Source organism: Oryctolagus cuniculus, chromosome 11, assembly GCF_051225735.1.
Source record: "Oryctolagus cuniculus isolate XC-2025 breed Fujian yellow rabbit chromosome 11, ASM5122573v1, whole genome shotgun sequence".
In the NCBI taxonomy this organism is placed as follows: domain Eukaryota; kingdom Metazoa; phylum Chordata; class Mammalia; order Lagomorpha; family Leporidae; genus Oryctolagus; species Oryctolagus cuniculus.
The window spans coordinates 30446461-30464635 of record NC_142877.1 but is presented as its reverse complement, the minus strand read 5'-3'; the positions used below and the strand labels follow the sequence as shown (position 1 = coordinate 30464635).

The 18175-nt window shown below is 42.0% G+C and overlaps 1 protein-coding gene across 6 annotated transcripts in view; it reads left to right on the top strand.

The window, feature by feature from the left end:
- GPCPD1 (glycerophosphocholine phosphodiesterase 1) overlaps positions 1 to 18175 on the top strand; it is a 60891-nt gene that overhangs the window by 20917 nt on the left and 21799 nt on the right. For all 6 annotated transcript variants that reach the window (XR_016215898.1, XR_016215897.1, XM_089307253.1 and 3 more), the window contains 6 exons: positions 1816 to 1939; positions 5624 to 5855; positions 8770 to 8932; positions 10702 to 10834; positions 12556 to 12610; positions 16720 to 16812. Coding sequence is in view for 4 of the 6 variants with exons in the window: in XM_002710841.6 (XP_002710887.1) it covers positions 1816 to 1939; positions 5624 to 5855; positions 8770 to 8932; positions 10702 to 10834; positions 12556 to 12610; positions 16720 to 16812 (800 nt within the window). In the remaining 2 variants the exon portion in view is untranslated. The remainder of the gene's footprint in view (positions 1 to 1815; positions 1940 to 5623; positions 5856 to 8769; positions 8933 to 10701; positions 10835 to 12555; positions 12611 to 16719; positions 16813 to 18175) is intronic.

Below are 18175 nucleotides of genomic sequence, written 5' to 3'. Positions count from 1 at the left end.
TGGCCACAATGGTCAAGGTTGGGCCAGGCCAAAGTCAGGAATTCATCTGGGATTCCTATATGGTGGCAGGGGCCTAAACACTTGGACCATCTTCCACTGCCTTTCCCAGGCCATTAGCTGGAAGCTGGATCTGAAGTTGAGCAGCCGGGACATAAACCAGCACCCATATGGGATGCTGGCATCACAGGTGGCAGCTTTACTTGCTTTGCCGCAACTCTAGCCCCTGTATGTGCACTTACAGTAAAACTGAGACTGGCCAGAATGTTCTAGTAATTCTGGCTGACTTTTTTTTTTTTTTTTTTAAATAACATTTGATTGTTTATTTGGAAGGACAGAATGACAGAAAGGGAGAGAGAGAAAGAGAGACCTTTCGTCTGCTGGTTCACTTTCCAGATACCTACAACGGCTGCTGGGGCTGGGTCAGGCAAAAGCCAAGAGCCTAGAACTCTATCTGGGTCTCCCATGTGGGTGATGGACCCAAGTACTTGGGCTATCATCTGCTGCCTTTCCAGGCACATAAGCAGAAAACTGGATTGGAAGCAGAGCAGTCAGGACTTGAACCAGCACTGTGATGTGGATGTGGTTATCCCAAGCACTGGCTTACCCCACTGTGCCATAATAACCTGCCATGGCTGAACCTGTAAAAACTAATTTGCAATCGAGTAAAAATTTTTAACTGAAAATGTATTTGTATACTTCTTTGCTTTAGTAAATACTATATCCTAATAATTCAGATTTTCTTTAATGACTGGAATTGTCATATTGTTATCAAGATTATCTTGCTAAATTGCATTCTAATTTACTGTACCTAGGGAGTTAAAAGGTAGAAAAGGGTCGGAAGAACGTGTGACCTAGAGATAAATTGCCAATAACCAGTTTCCTGTCAAGCACAGGGAGGAAAAGGGCTTGAATGTTTTTGATTGTAGTTTTCCTTTATGCATCCTCATATGCTGGGACACATTAGACGAGTATGTGCTCTCGGAGTATTTGGGTACGAATTTAACTTCTTTAATGTGGTCTGGGATTGTTTATATTACATTAGTCTACTACTTGAACAGCATCAGTGTTTATTGTTTCAGGGCTAGGGTTAAATACACAGCACTTCTCTCCTTTGTTGTGGCTGTTATTCTGCTGAATTCAGCTTGAGTTAGCTTTCAGGATGAAAAGCCATTACATCCATTTCTACAAGCAGTGTTTAAAATTTGACAATTATTAAACATTAAATTATACCTATGGAGAGATGTTTAATTTCTTTAATCCCTATAGATGAAACTTATTATCTATGTTAGATAATTTCAAGTTAAAGAGTGCTAACACAAAATAAGTATATTTTATCACAGGATATATAGATATGAGAATGGAGAGTTGACTTGCAGTTTTGTTCCTACCTTCCTACATCTCACGCCTCACCACTAGTGTGGCATAATAATTCAGCTGAGCATCTCCTCTGAAGCACTGAAGTTTAATAGTAATCCCCAATGAAACGCTTAACTAGATTAGAAGCTATCTTGGAACATGGACTCATTCTGAAATAGATCCGTGTTACTTAAACAATGAGTCTGATAAGAATATTTTAATTTACTTTTTAAAGCATAGCTAATTGTGAATAGCTTAACATTTTTTTCCTTTCAAATGAAACTTTTTTAGTGACAAATTTTAAGACTGTGTATTTGCTATGGGGGAAGGACCAATGTTATAACTTCAGTGTATTAAAATTTGAAAGAGAACTGGAATCATTAGTGTGTATTGTAATTACTGGGCTATTTTTTAAAAAGTGTTTAATAATCACTGTTCTTCATATATTTACTCTGCCAGATGGTGTTGAAACTCTGGATTCTGGATGGCTGACATGTCAGACTGAAATAAGATTACGCTTGCATTATTCTGAAAAACCTCCTGTCTCAATTACCAAGAAAAAGTTGAAGAAATCTAGATTTAGGTATGCACATGTATTTTTTTTACTTCTGCCATTTATTTTTCTTATTGCTGTAGATTTCTCACCCATTTGGTTTTAGCCATTAAATGTAGACACCTAACAGATTATGTCATATCTTCTGGTAACCACAGGGTTTTGTGTTAGTGAACTGCTCAGATTGCTGTTGCAGCATGTACCTAGGTTAGTGTTACCTTGAAACTCAGAACCAGAAAAATGTTTTTATGTAGATAATTTTTAAGTTTATGTATCTTTGTACTTTCTATCATTTAACATTTTCTATAGCAGTAAAAGTTTGTCTTAAAATTGATATAGCCAAAGTTTTGTGCTAAGGGAGAGGAGAATGGCATATACAGAAAAAAAATGATTGGAAATATCCTTCAGAGTTCTAAACTTTGCTGTGACTCAAAAATGAAAAATTTTGTATGATGGAAGGCAGCAGTTATCATAGCTGTTCCATATCATTATTTTTTAAAAAGATTTATGTATTTATTTGAAAGCCAGAGTTACACAGACAGAGAAGGAGAGGCAGAGAGAGAGGTCTTCCATCTGCTGGTTCACTTCCCAATTGGCCACAACAGCAGGAGCTGTGCCAATCCAAAACCAGGAGCCAGGAGCTTCTTCCAGGTCTCCCACGCAGGTGCAGGGGCCCAAGGACTTGGGCCATCTTCGACTGCTTTCCCAGGCCCTAGCAGAGAGCTGGATTGGCAGTGGTGGAGCCAGGACTCAAACTGGCACCCATATGTGATGTCGGCACTGCAGGCGGCGGCTTTAACCACTATGCCACAGAACTGGTCCAGATTATTTTTTAAAAGTCTATACCAATTTAAGAGCTAGAGATGTCAAGCTTTGTGTAAGTGGTTAATTAGTGACTTCCTCCCCTGCTGCGAAATATTATAACTTGGACTGAGCTAGTTTCTTGAAGACCCAGACATCCCTTTCACTTGAGAATTTTTGTGATTTTGAGACTGCGGGTTCTGTGTTTTCATATGTAATGCAGCCTTTTATGGCAAAATGTCAGGCCTGGATTGAAAGGGCCATTTTTGTTAACATTGATTGATAATATAACATTTATTATCTTCATAGTAAAATTCATAATGATATTACAGTTTGTAAATGCATAAATATTTTGCCATGAGTGGTTAAATATTATAGTACTCACAGATCTCAATGATAGATAAGGAAAAGGTTAAGTGGCACTTTAATCCTTTGTGGTGGCCCCTTCAGCTATGAGTAGAGGATTTAGGGTGTAGGTATCTTGCCATGGCTTTTCTTGCCTTCTACTTTGATTCTGCAACACTGTAGTAACTTAAAAAAAGACCTTGAAATAAAGGCATCAATAGAAGATAAAACCTAGTTGGTGGGTTGACCTGCAGGATTTTTCCCCCTTGGCTGCTGTTAAAAAGTAAATAGGTAATCAATGGTTGGGGCATCTGATTAGAATGCATGTGAAAACTGAGTTCTGCATCATTCTTGTTTATGTGAAAATCACTTTGAGGGTTTGTATATACTATTGAGTGCATAGACTTAAATTGTGATATTTTTTTCTTGTAACTACTTAGTTTCGTTTTATAAATTACTTGATTTCTTTTGAAATAATTATGCACAGCTAGAAATTGATGTTTGTTCTGACTATCATTTTCCTTCCTAATTCATATTAATGATAGACTAAGCTTTTTTTATTATTATTATTTGACAGGTAGAATTATAGACAGTGAGAGAGACAGAGAGAAAGGTCTTCCTTCCTAGACTAAGCTTTCTTAAGATAAAAAATAAATTTATCTGCAAGCAGTCAGCACTTTAAAAATTTAACTTAGGCATTTAAAATAAAACAGTATTCCTGCATCTCATTATCACCAAGCTTTTTTTTTTTAAGATTTATTTATTTGAAAGGCAGATTGGCAGAGAGGGAGAGACAGTGAGAAAGATCTTCCACCCACTGGTTCACTCCCTAAATGGCTGCAACCGATGGAGCTGCACCAATCCAAAGCCAGGAGTCAGGAGCTTCTTCCGGGTCTCCCACGGGGGTGCAGGGGCCCATGAGCCTGGGCCGTCTTCTACTGCTAACCCAGGTCATAGCAGAGAGCTGGATTGGAAGTGGAGCAGCTGGGACTCAAACCGGCACCCATATGGGATGCCGGCACTGCAGGTGGCAGCTTTACCTGCTACATCACGGTGCCAGCCTCATCACCAAGTATTAAACAACACTGTTCTCTCTTTGATTGACTCCACCAGTAGGTGGAAAACAATATAAATGTCTTGCTTAAAAAAAAAAAAAAAAGGGCCAGCGCTATGGCATAGTAGATAAAGCCACCTTCTGCCATGCCAGCATCCCATATGGGTGCCAGTTTGAGACCCGGCTGCTCCACTTTCAATCCAGCTCTCTGCTGTGGCCTAGGATAGCAGTATAAGATGGCCCAAGTCCTTGGGCCCCTGCACCCATGTGGGAGACCTGGAAGAAGCTCCTGGCTCCTGGCTTTGGATCAACACAGTTCTGGCCATTGAGGCCAGTTGGGGAGTGAACCAGCAGATGGATGACCTCTCTCTGCCATTTCTTTTCTCTGTATAACTCTGACTTCCAAATAAATACATAAATCTTTTTTAATTAAAAAAAAAAAAAAAAGCAACTATGCACTTCTTTACTTGAAAGTCAGAGAGAGAGAGAGAATTTTCCATCCAAAGGTTCACTTCCCAAAAGCCCACAATGGCCAGCAGTGGACCAAGCCAATGCCAGGAGCCCAGAACTCAATCTGGGTCTTCCACATGGATGGCAAGGACCCACCTTCTGGAGCCATCACTTGTTCTCTCCCAAGTTGCACATTAGCAACTGCAGGATGTGGATATGCCAAGTAGTATCTTAACCTTTGTGCCAGATGCTCACCTGTCAGTGTCTCTTTGTGGTAGACTATAAGCATTTATATAACTATTTGAAGAAAACTTTAAGATTTATTCATTTGAAACAGTTACAGGGAAAGGTAGAGACAGAGAGAGATCTTCCATTTGCTGGTTCACTCCCCAAATGGGCACAGTGGCCGGAGCTGAGCTGATCCAAAGCCAGGAGCCAGGAACTTCTTCCAGGTCTCCCACACGAGTGCAGGGGCCCAAGCACTTCAACCATCTTCGACTGCTTTCCCAGGCCATATCAGAGAGCTGGATCAGAAGCGGAGTAGCTGGTAAAGGAACTGGCACCCATATGGGATGCTGGCACTGCAGGCAGCGGCCTTACCCGCTACGCCACAGCATTGGCCCCTCTAATAGTCTTTTTTCTATATATATAAAGATTTATTTATTAATCTGAAAGGCAGAGTTACACAGAGAGAGGAGAGGCAGAGAGAGAGAGGTCTTCCATCTGCTGGTTCACTTCCCAGTTGGTCGCAATGGCTGGAGCTGAGCCCATCCAAAGCTAGCCGTCAGGAGGTTCTTCTGGGTTTCCCACACGAGTGCAGGGGCCAAGTGACTTGGGCCATCTTCTGCTTTCCTAGGCCATATTAGAGAGCTGGATTGGAAGTGGAGCAACGAGGACTCGAACTGGCTCCCATATGGGATGACCAGCGCTACAGGCAGTGGCTTTAGCCACTATGCCACAGCGCCGCCTTTCCCTTCCCTTTTAATTTAACACTTATGTTGCATTTTTATGAGTTTCCCTCCTGTGCCACTTTTTGCATTTCATTATTTTTTCCTGTCATACAGGGTAAAGCTGACACTGGAGGGCCCAGAGGAAGATGATGATGATAGGATTTCTCCCACTGTTCTTCATAAAATGTCCAATACTCTGGAGATATCTTTAATAAGTGATAATGAGTTCAAGTGCAGGCATTCACAGCCAGAGTGTGGATATGGCTTGCAGCCTGACCGTTGGACAGAGTACAGCATCCAGACAATGGAACCAGATAACCTAGAACTAATCTTTGATTTTTTTGAGGTGAGTTATTTCAGTGCGAGTATCAAGAGTGAATGCAAGCAGGAGTTTAATTTTACATGTGGTTTGATTTTAATCTAATATGTATATGAATAAATCTGAGATTCATACAACTCTTCAGATGTTTGCTCCTGTACACATTTTAGCTGACTTAAACAGCCTGCAGTTGATGGTCTGGAGTACTATTAAGAATATAATTAAGAGAACTTCAGTAGAATTGATGCTTTAATTCAAGACTAGATGTCTTGATGTCTGTGCTTATTAAAAATCTAAATATAAATGAGCTGTATGCAGGGGAGTCTCCCAGGATAAATAGAATACCAGGCAGTGTGATGTAAGCAGCATGGTTATGTCCTCTTCGTGACACAAGTCTGTCATTTATTGGGGGTGTTTTGTTATAAGGCGTTTGATTGTGAAGATTCATTGTGACAGTGGGCTTGCTTTGCAGCTTTACTTGGTATTATATGTATGTAATAAAAAGAGTTGTAAAATTTATACTTGGCTGTACAGAACCTGTACTGCCAACTTCGCAGAGCTGTTTATGCTAGAACTTGGTAGCTTACGGGCTGTTCAGACTTCCTGCAAATAATACTTTCTACCCTTCTCAGATCCTTTCTACATGTGCCCAGTGCAGTAGTTAAACAAGTACTGATTTCCTTGGCCACTGCCTCATTTACTGTCTCCATTCCTGTTTCCTCTATAATAAAGTTTAAATCTTTGAGGCTAGGAGAATATGCCTTTTCTTTTGAAAGGCAGAGTTATGCAGACAAAGAGATCTTCATCTGCTAGTTCACTTCCCAAATGGCCACAACGGCTAGGGCTGGGCTGATTTGAAGCCAGGAGCCCGAAGCTTCTTCCAAGTCTCCCACGTGGGTGCATGGACCCAAGAACTTGTTCCATCTTCTGGTGCTTTCCCAACAAGGAGCTGGATCAGAAGTGGAGCAACCGGATCTCAAACTGGTGCCCATATGGGATAACGATATTGCAGGCAACAGCTTTCCCCACTACTCCACAACACTGGCCCCCAGGGAGCACATTTTTTTTCCCCCTTAATATTTATTTATTTATTCGAAAGGCGGAGTTACAGAGAAGCAGAGAATGAGAGAGAGAGAGAGAGAGAGAGAAATGGCTGCAATGGCCAGAGCTGGGCCAATCTAAAGCCAGGAGCCAGAAGCTTCTTCCAGATTGCCCACACAGGTCCAGGTGCCTAAGCACTTGAGCCATCTTCTGCTTTCCCAAACCATAGCAGAAACCTGGATTGGAAGTGGAGCAGCCAGGACTCGAACTGGCACCCATATGGGATGCAGTCATTGCAGGTGGTGGCTTTGCCTACTACATCACAGCGTTGGCCCCCTCTAAGATGTTTTAAGTGAACCTGCCTACCTTTTAATAATCTCCTGAACATCCTAGCTTCACTTTGACTGGCTTAGCATTTCTGGAAAAACTTTTTTTTTTTTTTAAAAGATTTATTGTATTTATTTGAAGGAGTTATAGAAAGAGGTTGAGACAGAGAGGTCTTCCATCTGCTCGTTCACTCCCCAGATGGCTGCAATGGGTGGAGTTGCACCGATCCGAAGCCAGGAGCTTCCTCCGGGTCTCCTATGCTGGCGCAGAGACCCGAGGACTTGGGCCATCTTCTACTGCTTTCCCAGGTCATAGCAGAGAGCTGGATCGGAAGAGGAGTAGCCGGGACTAGAACCAGCACCCATATGGGATGCTGGCGCTTCAGGCCAGGGCTTTAACCTGCTGCACCACAGAGTTGGCCTTGGAAGTACTTTTTTTTTTTTTTTCTTTTTCTTTTTAAAGATTTAAAAGGCAGAGTTAAAAGAGATTGAGAGAGATCTTCTATCTGCTGGTTCGCTCCCTAAATGGCCACAGTGGCCAGAGCTGGGCAGATCTAAAGCCGGCAGCCAATAGCTTCTTCCAGGTCTCCTATGTGGTTGCAGCCAACCACATAGCACTTGGGCTGTCTTTTGCTGCTTTCTCAGGCACATTAGTAAGGAGCTGGGTTGGAAGTGCAGCTAGTACTTGAACCGGCACCTATATGGGATGCTGGAACTTCGGGCAGTGGCTTTACCCGCTATGCCACATCACCAGCCCCAGAAATACGTTTTTATTCATATACTAGGCTGACATAATACTCAGTATAATCTTAAAGTGAGTATTTGGTTTCCTAGACAGTAACTATCCCTTTGTGCCACCCATATAAACACGTTATTGGAAAATTACAATATATGCTTAAAATTCCTTAAAAATACATCTTAGATTTCTTTTTTTTTTTTTTTTTTTTTTTGATAGGCAGAGTGGACAGTGAGACAGAGAGAAAGGTCTTCCTTTTCCATTGGTTCACCCTCCAATGGCCGCTGCGGCCAGCGTACTGCGCTGATCCAATGGCAGGAGCCAGGCGCTTCCCCTGGTCTCCCATGCGGGTGCAGGGCCCAAGCACTTGGGCCATCCTCCACTGCACTCCTGGCCCACAGCAGATAGCTGGCCTGGAAGAGGGGCAACTGGGACAGAATCCAGTGCCCTGACCGGGACTAGAACCCGGTGTGCCAGTGCCGCTAGGTGGAGGATTAGCCTATTGAGCCACGGCGCCGGCCCTACATCTTAGATTTTTAATGTAAAAGTGCTTAGAAATTTCAGGCAGGGATTTAGATTCTCCTAATACAGGTTAGAATATTAGAAGCATTATTAGAAGACCAGCAGGATTATGACTAATCAGTATGTTAAATCTTATATTTTAAAATAAATGTATCATTTATTATAAAGCCATCAGAATTACCTGATTATAAATTTGATTGTATTTCTTTCTCATCGGTCCTCCCTCATAAATTGTGAGTTGACTTTAAGAGAGTTCTTTGATCTTGGAATTGACAAAGTTGAAAAATTCACATTTTTTGGGTCCTTCCTTTTTCAGGAAGATCTCAGTGAACATATAGTTCAGGGTGATGCTCTTCCTGGACATGTGGGAACAGCGTGCCTCTTATCATCCACCATTGCTGAGAGTGGGAAGAGTGCTGGAATCCTCACCCTTCCCATCATGAGCAGAAATTCCAGGAAAACAATTGGCAAAGTAAGAGGTAAGTTTGGAGAGGTTGGAGGACCCATTCAAATAAACTGTTGTTCAGCTGACTTTTTTTTTTTTTTTTTTAGATTTATTAGAGTCAGAGACCTCCAGCCAGAGTGGCATGGAGCAGGGCTCCAAGAGAAAACCCAAAATGTCTGGTGGTAGTGGGGTTTTTAAGCACGATTTTGAAAGAAAAAAAATCTTAACCCATCCTCACATTCCCCCCCACTCCACAAGATGAATGGACTCTACCTTCTGTTAGGAGAACTAGGCAATGATGGCTCTGGCTGCTTCATGCTAAAAAGGGGCGTTGTTGGGAATAGGAGTCAAGACAGGGTTCCAACAAGAGGTGGCTTCTCAGCTGGAGGTGGGTTCTTGAGGGAGCCAGTGCCAGTGCCAGCGCCAGCTTACAGAGACTGTTTCCATCTGAGGTGCCTGGCCACCTAGAATTTCACTGTTTTAAGTCTGGAGAAAATTAATCTAAAAAGCAGTTTAAATTCACGGGATCTAAAACAAAAGACAAAGTCATTATTAGAGGACCCAAGAAAGGAGCTGTCTAAACCACATCAGCTGGAATTTTAATTTTTAAATTGAGTATTGCAGAATGGTGTAAAGATTAAAGTAAAATTTTAGGGTATTGGTTAAAACAACTTAAAAAACATTGTTAAATTGTCTAGAAGCTTTACTTTGAATTAATTTTTTAAAAAAGGTTTATTTTATTTGAAAGGCAGAGTTAGAGATGGAGAGACAGATCTTCCATCAGCTGGTTCACTCTCCAAATGGCCTCAACAGCCAGGGCTGGGCCAGGCCAAAGCTAAGAACCTAGAATTTTATCCCATGGAGGTGGCAGGAGCCCAAGCACTTGTGCCATCTTCGCAGAGAGCTGTATCAGAAGTGGAGCCACCAGGAATCAAACCAACACCCATATGGGATGCTGGCATTATAGGTGGCAGCTTAACCCGTTACACCACAGCGCCAGCCCCTGAATCAACTTTGGTTTGATATATTTTTTTCTTTTTCATTTATTTGTTTATTTAGCAGGTAGATTTATAGACAGAGAGAAAGGTCTTCCTTTTGTTGGTTCACTCCCCAAATGGCTGCTATGGCCGGTGTTGCGCTGATCTGAAGCCAGGAGCCAGGTGCTTCTTCCTGGTCTCCCCGGCGGGTGCAGGGGCCCAAGCACTTGGGCTTATCCTCCACTGCCCTCCCGGGCCACAGCAGAGAGCTGGACTGGAAGAGGAGCAACCGGGACTAGAACCAGCACCCATATGGGATGCCAGCGCCGCAGGCGGAGATTAGCTAAGTGAGCCACAGCGCCGGCCCTTGATATGTTTTTTTCTAATTGATAGAGGTTGATAAAGCTGGCTTAAGTACAATTTTTTTTAAAGATTTACTTATTTTCTGAAAGAGTTACATACAGAGAAGGAGAGAGAGACACGGAGAGAGGTCTTCCACCCCCTGGTTCACTCCCCTGTTGGCCGCACAGCCGGAGCTGCGCCTATCCGAAGCCAGGAACTTCTGGATCTCCCATGCAGGTGCAGGGACCCAAGGACTTGGGCCATCTTCTACTGCTATCCCAGGCCGTAGCAGAGAGCTGGATCGGGAAGTGGAGCAGCCGGGTCTCAAACCGGCGCCCATATGGGATGCTGGCACTGAAGCGGTTCCTTTACCCAGTGTACTACAGTGTCGGCCCCTTGAGTACAATTAAAAGTAATTGAGCTCATAATGTCCTTTACAATCATTTTTAATCTTTGTCCCTCTCTCTTTTTTCTTCTGTGAAAGTTGACTTCATAATTATTAAGCCAATACCAGGATACAGTTGTGATATGAAATCATCATTTTCCAAGTATTGGAAGCCAAGAATACCATTGGATGTTGGACATCGAGGAGCAGGGAACTCTACAACGACCGCCCAGTACGTTGAATGTTTGAGGAGGATCAGCATTTATTTGGTAGTTCATGTTCGGTAAAGATTTTGTGGGTTTGACCATTAAAGGTCAGATGACTGTTATTAATAATCTGGGAATGAAACATAATTTCAAATAGAGGCCAACTCTCTCCAAAGATTCTGGTCAGTCTTTTTTTTTTTTTTTAATATGTATATTTATTTGCAACAACCTTAGCTGGGCCAGTCAGGAGCCAGGAGCTTCTTCTGGGTTTCCATGTGGGTGCAGCACTTGGGCCGTCTTCCAGTGCTTTCCCAGGCACATTAGTAGGGAGCCAGATTGGAAATGGTGCAGCAGGGACTTGAACAGGTGCTCATATGGGATGTTGGTACCTCAAGCTGTGGCTTTAACCCCCTTCACCACAGCACCAGCCTTCTGGTCAGTCTTGTTAATGTTGTGCTGAGTTGATGACGAGGGAGACATTAAAAGTAGAAGGCCAGGAGGGGAAACTTGATTCAGAAAGCTTTGGTGACTTCAGTGTGTTAGTGTTGGGTTTGAACAAGATTATCCCTAGTGTTCCTTTCTGGTCCAAGCATCCATGATTCTAAGAAAGTTTAAGTAAAATTAAATGTTCAGCCTAGACCTCAACAGAAAGATGCGCTGTTTCTTAGCAGACACAGATTACAGCCTGGTACACTTGTCTTTTCCTTACAACTTTGTAAATTGGTGTGATCACCAGTGTTCATGTAGTTCATAGCCACAGATTTTCTACTGTAACTTTTACTCCTACATGCTTTTATTTTAAAGTGATTCTGTGATAGTTTTGGGATCCATGGTGATCATTATAATCTTTTACGTCTGTAAATTAAATTGTAAATTAAATTACATTTTAAGGAAAAAAGTACCTTCAGGCCACATGTTACCAAACATTAAGCTTTATTCCTTTCTGTCCTTGTTCTTTTTTTTTTTTTTTTTTTTTTTTTTTTTTTTTTTTTTTTTTTTTTTTTTTTCATTTGAAAGGCAGAGTTAGAGAGGCAGAAGCAGAAAGAGAAAGAGAGGTCTCCCATCTGCTGGTTCACTCCCCAAATGGCTGTAAAGGCCGGAGTTGGTCCTATCCAAAACCGGGAGCTTCTCCCTAATCTCTCACACTGGTGCAGGGGCCCAACCACTTGGGCTGTCTTCCATTGCTTCCCCCGGGCCATAGCAGAGAGCTGGATTAGAACAGCAGCCAGGACTTGAGCCGCCGCCCATATGGAATGCCAGCACTACAGGCGGTGGCTTCATCTGCTGGGCCACAGCGCCTGCCCCCTGTCCTTATCTTAATGTTATTTTAATATCTCTGCCCTGTTAGTATGTCTGTCTTCTCCGCCACAGTCTGCCAGGTTTAAGTCCCCTGGAGGCTTCCTTGCAAGGAGCAAGTTTCTATGTTTCTTCCTGCCATTGAAAAGGATTGTTTTCCTTAGTTGATCACCTTAAGTCACCTTGACTTTAAAAGAATCCCATAGTACAGGGAAAGTATGTGTATGGTGCAAGATATGTCTGTATTCATCTTGAATATTCTACAATCGACATTGCATTTATGAAATACATGCACCTATCAGCCAAGTGATGGTTATAGTCGCATTTTGAAGATTCACAAAATCAACCTCAGTATAGAAAATAAGCACTATTTCCACTGTTGAAAATACAGTTGGCTTCTTTATTTTGTCATTTTTTCTTTTCTGTAGTTAGCTGTATTTCTCTATTTCAGGCTGGCTAAAGTTCAAGAAAATACTATTGCTTCCTTAAGAAATGCTGCTAGTCACGTAAGTAACCTTTCTTGAAACAACTTTGGAGTGTTGAGGTAGGGAAATGAGCTCAGGGCGGTCTCCTGCAATCTACATTAACAGCTTAAAAAGGATTAATTACAAAATGAATGCTTCTTTTAAACATGTTTCTAAGAGAAGATAAAATCTCTGTTGGTGTTTGTATTTAGATCCATGGTAAAGATTGAAATGAAAACAGAATCATAAGCAACCTTTTTGATGTAACACATTTTTGGTTATTGAAGCAAGAAAAAAGTTCCTGTTAAGCATTGGCTTTCCCTACTTGAATAATGTGCCTATTCAGATAACATTGGAAATAATGCTTTTAGTAGGGTTTGATGGTGATTTCATGTAACACTTTTTTAAAAAAATCAGGTCCTACTTTACTTACCATTTGATCATGTTAAATTTCTTAATGCCTTTTTATTGTTTATTTTATCCACTCTTAAAGGATTCATCTGTTTTTTAGCTTTTTTTTTTTTAAGACTTATTTATTTACTTGAAAGAGTTATAGAGAGGAAGAGAGACAGAGAGATGCCTTCCATCCGCTGGCTCACTCCCCAACTGCTGCAACTGCCAGAGTTGCACCAATCAGAAGCCAGGAGCCTCCTCTGGGTCTCCCATGCAGATGCAGGGGCCTAAGCACTTGGGCCATCTTCTGCTGCTTTCCTGGCCACAGCTGGATCAGAAATGGAACAGCCGGGGACTGGTGCTGTGGCACAGTGGGTTAAAGCCCTGGCCTGAAGCACCAGCATCCCATATGGGCGCCGGTTCTAGTCCTGGCTGCTCTACTTCTTTTCTTTTCTTTTTTTTTTTTTTTTGGCCAGGCAGAGATAGACAGTGAGAGAGATTGACAGACAGAGAGTTATAGACACTGAGAGACAGAGAGTCAGAGAGAAAGGTCTTCCTTCCATTGGTTCACCCCCCAAATGGCCGCTATGGCTGGCGCGCTGCGCCAATCCGAAGCCAGAAGCCAGGTGCTTCCTCCTGGTCTCCCACTTGGGTGCAGGGCCCAAGCACTTGGGCCATCCTCCACTGCCTTCCTGGGCCACAGCAGATAGAGCTGGATTGGAAGAGGAGCAACCAGGACAGAATCCGGCGTCCCGACCCGGACTAGAACCCGAGATGTGGGCGCCGCAAGCAGAGGATTAGCCTAGTGAGCCGTGGCGCCGGCCTGGGCTGCTCTACTTCTGATCCAGCTCTCTGCTATGGCCTGGGAAAGCAGTAGAAGATGGCCCAAGTCCTTGGGCCCCTGCACCCAAGTGGGAGACCCAGAAGAAGCTCCTGGCTCCTAGCTTCGGATCAGCGTAGCTCCAGCTGTTGCGGCTATCTGGGGAGTGAACCAGCGGATGGAAAACCTCTCTCTCTCTCTCTTTCTCTCTCTATGTGTGTCTCTGTCTCTGTCTCTGTCTCTGTCTCTACCTCTACCTCTCTCTGTAACTCTTTCAAGTAAATAAATAAAAAAAGTCTTTAAAAAAAAAAAAAAGAAGCGGAACAGCCAGGACTCATGGGCCCATACAGGATGCTGACACTGTAGGCAGTGGTTTTACCCTCTATGCCACAGCGCTGGCCCCTAGCATTTTTTTTTTTTTTCAAGATTTGTTTTATTTATTTCAAAGAGTTACACAGAGAGGTAGAGACAGAGAGAGAGGTCTTCCATCCACTGGTTCACTCCCCAGATGGCCACAATGGCCGGAGCTGCACCGATCAGCAGCCAGGAGCCTCTTAGGGTCTCCCACGCGGGTGCAAGGGTCTAAGACCTTGGGCCATCTTCTACTGCTATCCCAGGCCATAGCAGAGAGCTGGATCGGAAGAGGAGCAGCCGGGACTAGAACTGGCGCCCATATGGGATGCCAGCACTTCAGGCCAGGGTGTTAACCTGCTGTGCCCCAGCGTTGGCCCTGCCCCTAGCTTTTTAAAAAGCTGAAACTTGAGAAAAAATACACCTGGGATTTTTTTTTTTCCTCAACCTGTTTCTCTATACCTGACCAGAAAGCCTCTCTGAAATTGGAATTGGTTTTACATGTTAGGTTCTTTTTTAAAAATTTATTCGCGAGATTGTGCTCCTGTATGCTGGTTCATTCCCCCAAATGCCTATACCAGCTGAGTCTCATGTGCGAGGCAGGGAGTCAGCCAGAGGAGCTGTTATGGTCTGTGCTCCCAAGTACACATTAGCAGGAAGCTAGAATCAGGAGCTAAGCCAGAACTTGAACCTAGGCACTCCCATATGGGATGCTGGTGTCTCAACTGCTGGCTTAACTTGAAGGCCAAGCACTTTTCCCTACACCCTAACTTTGAGTCATGGTTTAATTAGCAATATTCTTCTCTTCTTTGTGGTATACAAAATAATAATACAATTTATAATTCATAACATGTTAAATTGATTGTAGCAATTATTTTAATGCCTTAAATATTAATAACAGATAGTTTTGTCTTTGTGTTGAAAGATGATATTAATCTATGAATATATTGATTCATAACTTGGGGGCAGTTTTAGTTCACCATAGCTAACTTTTTTTTCACCATAGCTAACTAATAGAAACATTTTGTTAGCTATAAAAATATGATGGCTCCATTAAGGAATTTTCAGGTTCTCTATTTTTTTTGAAAGAGGATTTTATTAAGTTGCCGTCTTCTGTATTCTGGTGAAATTCTTAAAACTTGTAAGAATCACATTTTTTTAAGATTTATTTATTTATTTGAAAGTCAGAGTTAGAGAAGGAGAGGCAGAGAGACAGGTCTTCCATCTGCTGGTTCACTCCCCAATTGGCTGCAACAGCCAGAGCTGTGCTGATCCGAAGCCAGGGTCAGGAGCTTCTTCCAGGTCTCCCACGTGGGTGCAGGGGCCCAAAGACTTGGGCCATCTTCTACTGCTTTCCCAGGCCATAGCAGAGAACTAGATTAGAAGTGGAGCAGCCAGGACTCGAACCAACACCCATATGGGATGCCAGCACTGAAGGCAGCTTTATCCGCTCTGCCACAGCGCTGGCCCCAAGGATCACATTTTTAAAATCTTACTAATTGTTTATTAACATCTTAATGTTAACATCTTTGAAGGTGTTTTGATCTATTGACTTTTGGAGTCTCCAAATGAATTTTGGGATTAGCTTTTGTCTCTTATTAAGACTATCTTCCAAAACAATGTTGATTTTTGTAAAATTAAACATGTAAACTAGAAAGCTAAAATGTTTAATAGAACTATTTAGGGATGGTGGGCTTTGCTATCATAGGTATCACTAAGGAAGTAAACTTCATAGGCATAATTTGAGCCTCTGGTTGTCTGGAGTCTGTAAGTCTACACGAGTTGCTCCCCTGCTATGACAACCCACTGTAAGTTTAGAAATACATCCACCCATTCTTGTGTTGCTCTTCTGTGGGCCGCACACAGATTCTCAGACCCTGCTTCCTTTGATCCCAGCTGGCTTGCTTTCAGTAAATGTACACATTTATATGTCTTTCTATGTTTTTGGCCTTTATTTGAATTAATTCATAGAATGGATTCACTTTTACACTTGATCTTAGCCAAATGGCCAAAAAATGATGGATCCAACTTTTAAAATACATTCTTAACTGTAATTCCCATCTGCCTCATCTGTTTCTGCTTCCATCAGGAAATCTGGCACATCCATCGATCTTTTTGCCCATTTGTTTTCTGTGTTGAGCAATTTTAGCTTCCTCTTTAGTCCACTTCTGACATTTTGCTAGTTTCTGGCTCTTAAGTTTATTACTCAGATGTCCCAGGGAGTGTGTTTCGGAGGCTCTGCAGCTTACTCCTCCATTGCCTCATCTTTGGGTTTCCCTGTCCAGCTAAGATAGCAGGGCAGCAAGGCGAGGGAGCCCTGTACTCCAGGTCCTGTCAGGTTTCAGTGCTGCTGTTAGCAGTAGCAGAACTGACACCTGTGGGGGAGCTGTTTTCAAATGGATCTGTGCCCATTTTTTGCCATGAAAAAGTTGCTGTGCTTTCACAGAAGAAAAAAAAGAAGAAATTCAATCAGCAGGGAGTTTTATGTACAAGCCTATACTTTTATAATGAAAAGTTTTTGATGTCCTCATACTTTCAGATACATTGTACACCAAATAATATTTTTTAAATACTTTATTTCTGTCAGGGTGCAGCCTTTGTGGAATTTGATGTACACCTTTCAAAGGACTTTGTGCCTGTGGTATATCATGATCTCACTTGTTGCTTGACTATGAAGAAGGTATGTTGAAATTCCTTCATTTTAAACTATTTTTCTGTTAGGTAAACAGCTTAAAAATTAGAACTTTGTTGTATTTTTAGTTAAAAAGAGTCAATTCAGTTTTTTGGCAATTAATGCCAGTACTTTCCTTTCTCGAGCTGTTACTACATTGAGAATGATGTAAGAATGTTAATTTCCCAGAATGTAGTCTCTGTATTGCTGAATGTGTTCTTTTGTGTTGCTAACCAAGGGACATTCCAGGTGGGTTCTCTCTGCCACTGTCACTGAATTGGGGCAGGAGACCAGGAATTATCATGTTTGTTTCTTAGGTTTCCATCTGTTTCTGTTTTACACTTTCTCTGTTAACAGACTGATAGGATTTGGCTAAAGCAGGAAGAGCCACAGTCAAAAATTAGCACCTGGCTCCACCTGCTATCAGATTTTAACCAGAGTCCCAGGGGGTTGGGTTATTGTGGTATAGTGTGATGTGTGGTATGCTACTAGGAACAGGGCAGAAGGAGATGCATCTATTCAGTTGACAAGAGTAGAATAACTTGGCAGAAATGGAGCTGGTTGTTTTTGCTGTGGGGGAACATTAATGCAGTAAAAAGGATCTTGCTAGCCAAGAATGAGATGAATGAATCTACCTATAATTTGTAAAAATCTGTGAAAGTATCATTTCTAATTGAAGAGTATGTTTTTACTAGACTCTGTCTTGCACTAAAGCAGACCTGAATGAATTAATTGGGTAAGGGAAGTAATGAATTACATATATTTTTAGGCTGAGTTTTAATTTTTTTAGAAAAAAGCTGGCATTTTTCTTACAAAAAAATCATACTCAGAAAAACTGCAAGTAGTTCAGATGGTGATGAAGTGAAAAACAAATTTTTATTTTTTTTCTTGGCCTCACTACTTTTCTTTAATAGTTTCTTATTTATTCTTCCAGAACAACTATGCAAATACAGTTTCACACTAATTGTACACTACTGAATTAATGGATTTTAGTATATTTGTTGGACTGCTATTTATTGGTGTTACCTTAACTCACAAATAGAAGATAGAGGTGTTTTTAACAGTGTGACACTTTATCATTTGATATGGCATTAAAGCCTAATAGAACAGACTTGCTTGTGAGTGAAACCCAGTCAGGCAGTGTAGCTGTTGTCAGAATGTTAAATAGCATGACAGGAAATAAGAGAAATGACAACCCACTTCTCCCTATCTTTCATTGTGTCTTCAGTGCCACTACTTCCTTCCTGAAGATTTTCTCTTTCAGGCATTCCCCACCTACTTTAAAAGTAAAAGCCGGAATAAAGAGCTGGGAGCTAGTAAGGAGGGCTTTCTTATATGGTATCACAGTGGCTACCTAATAGTTATCATTGTT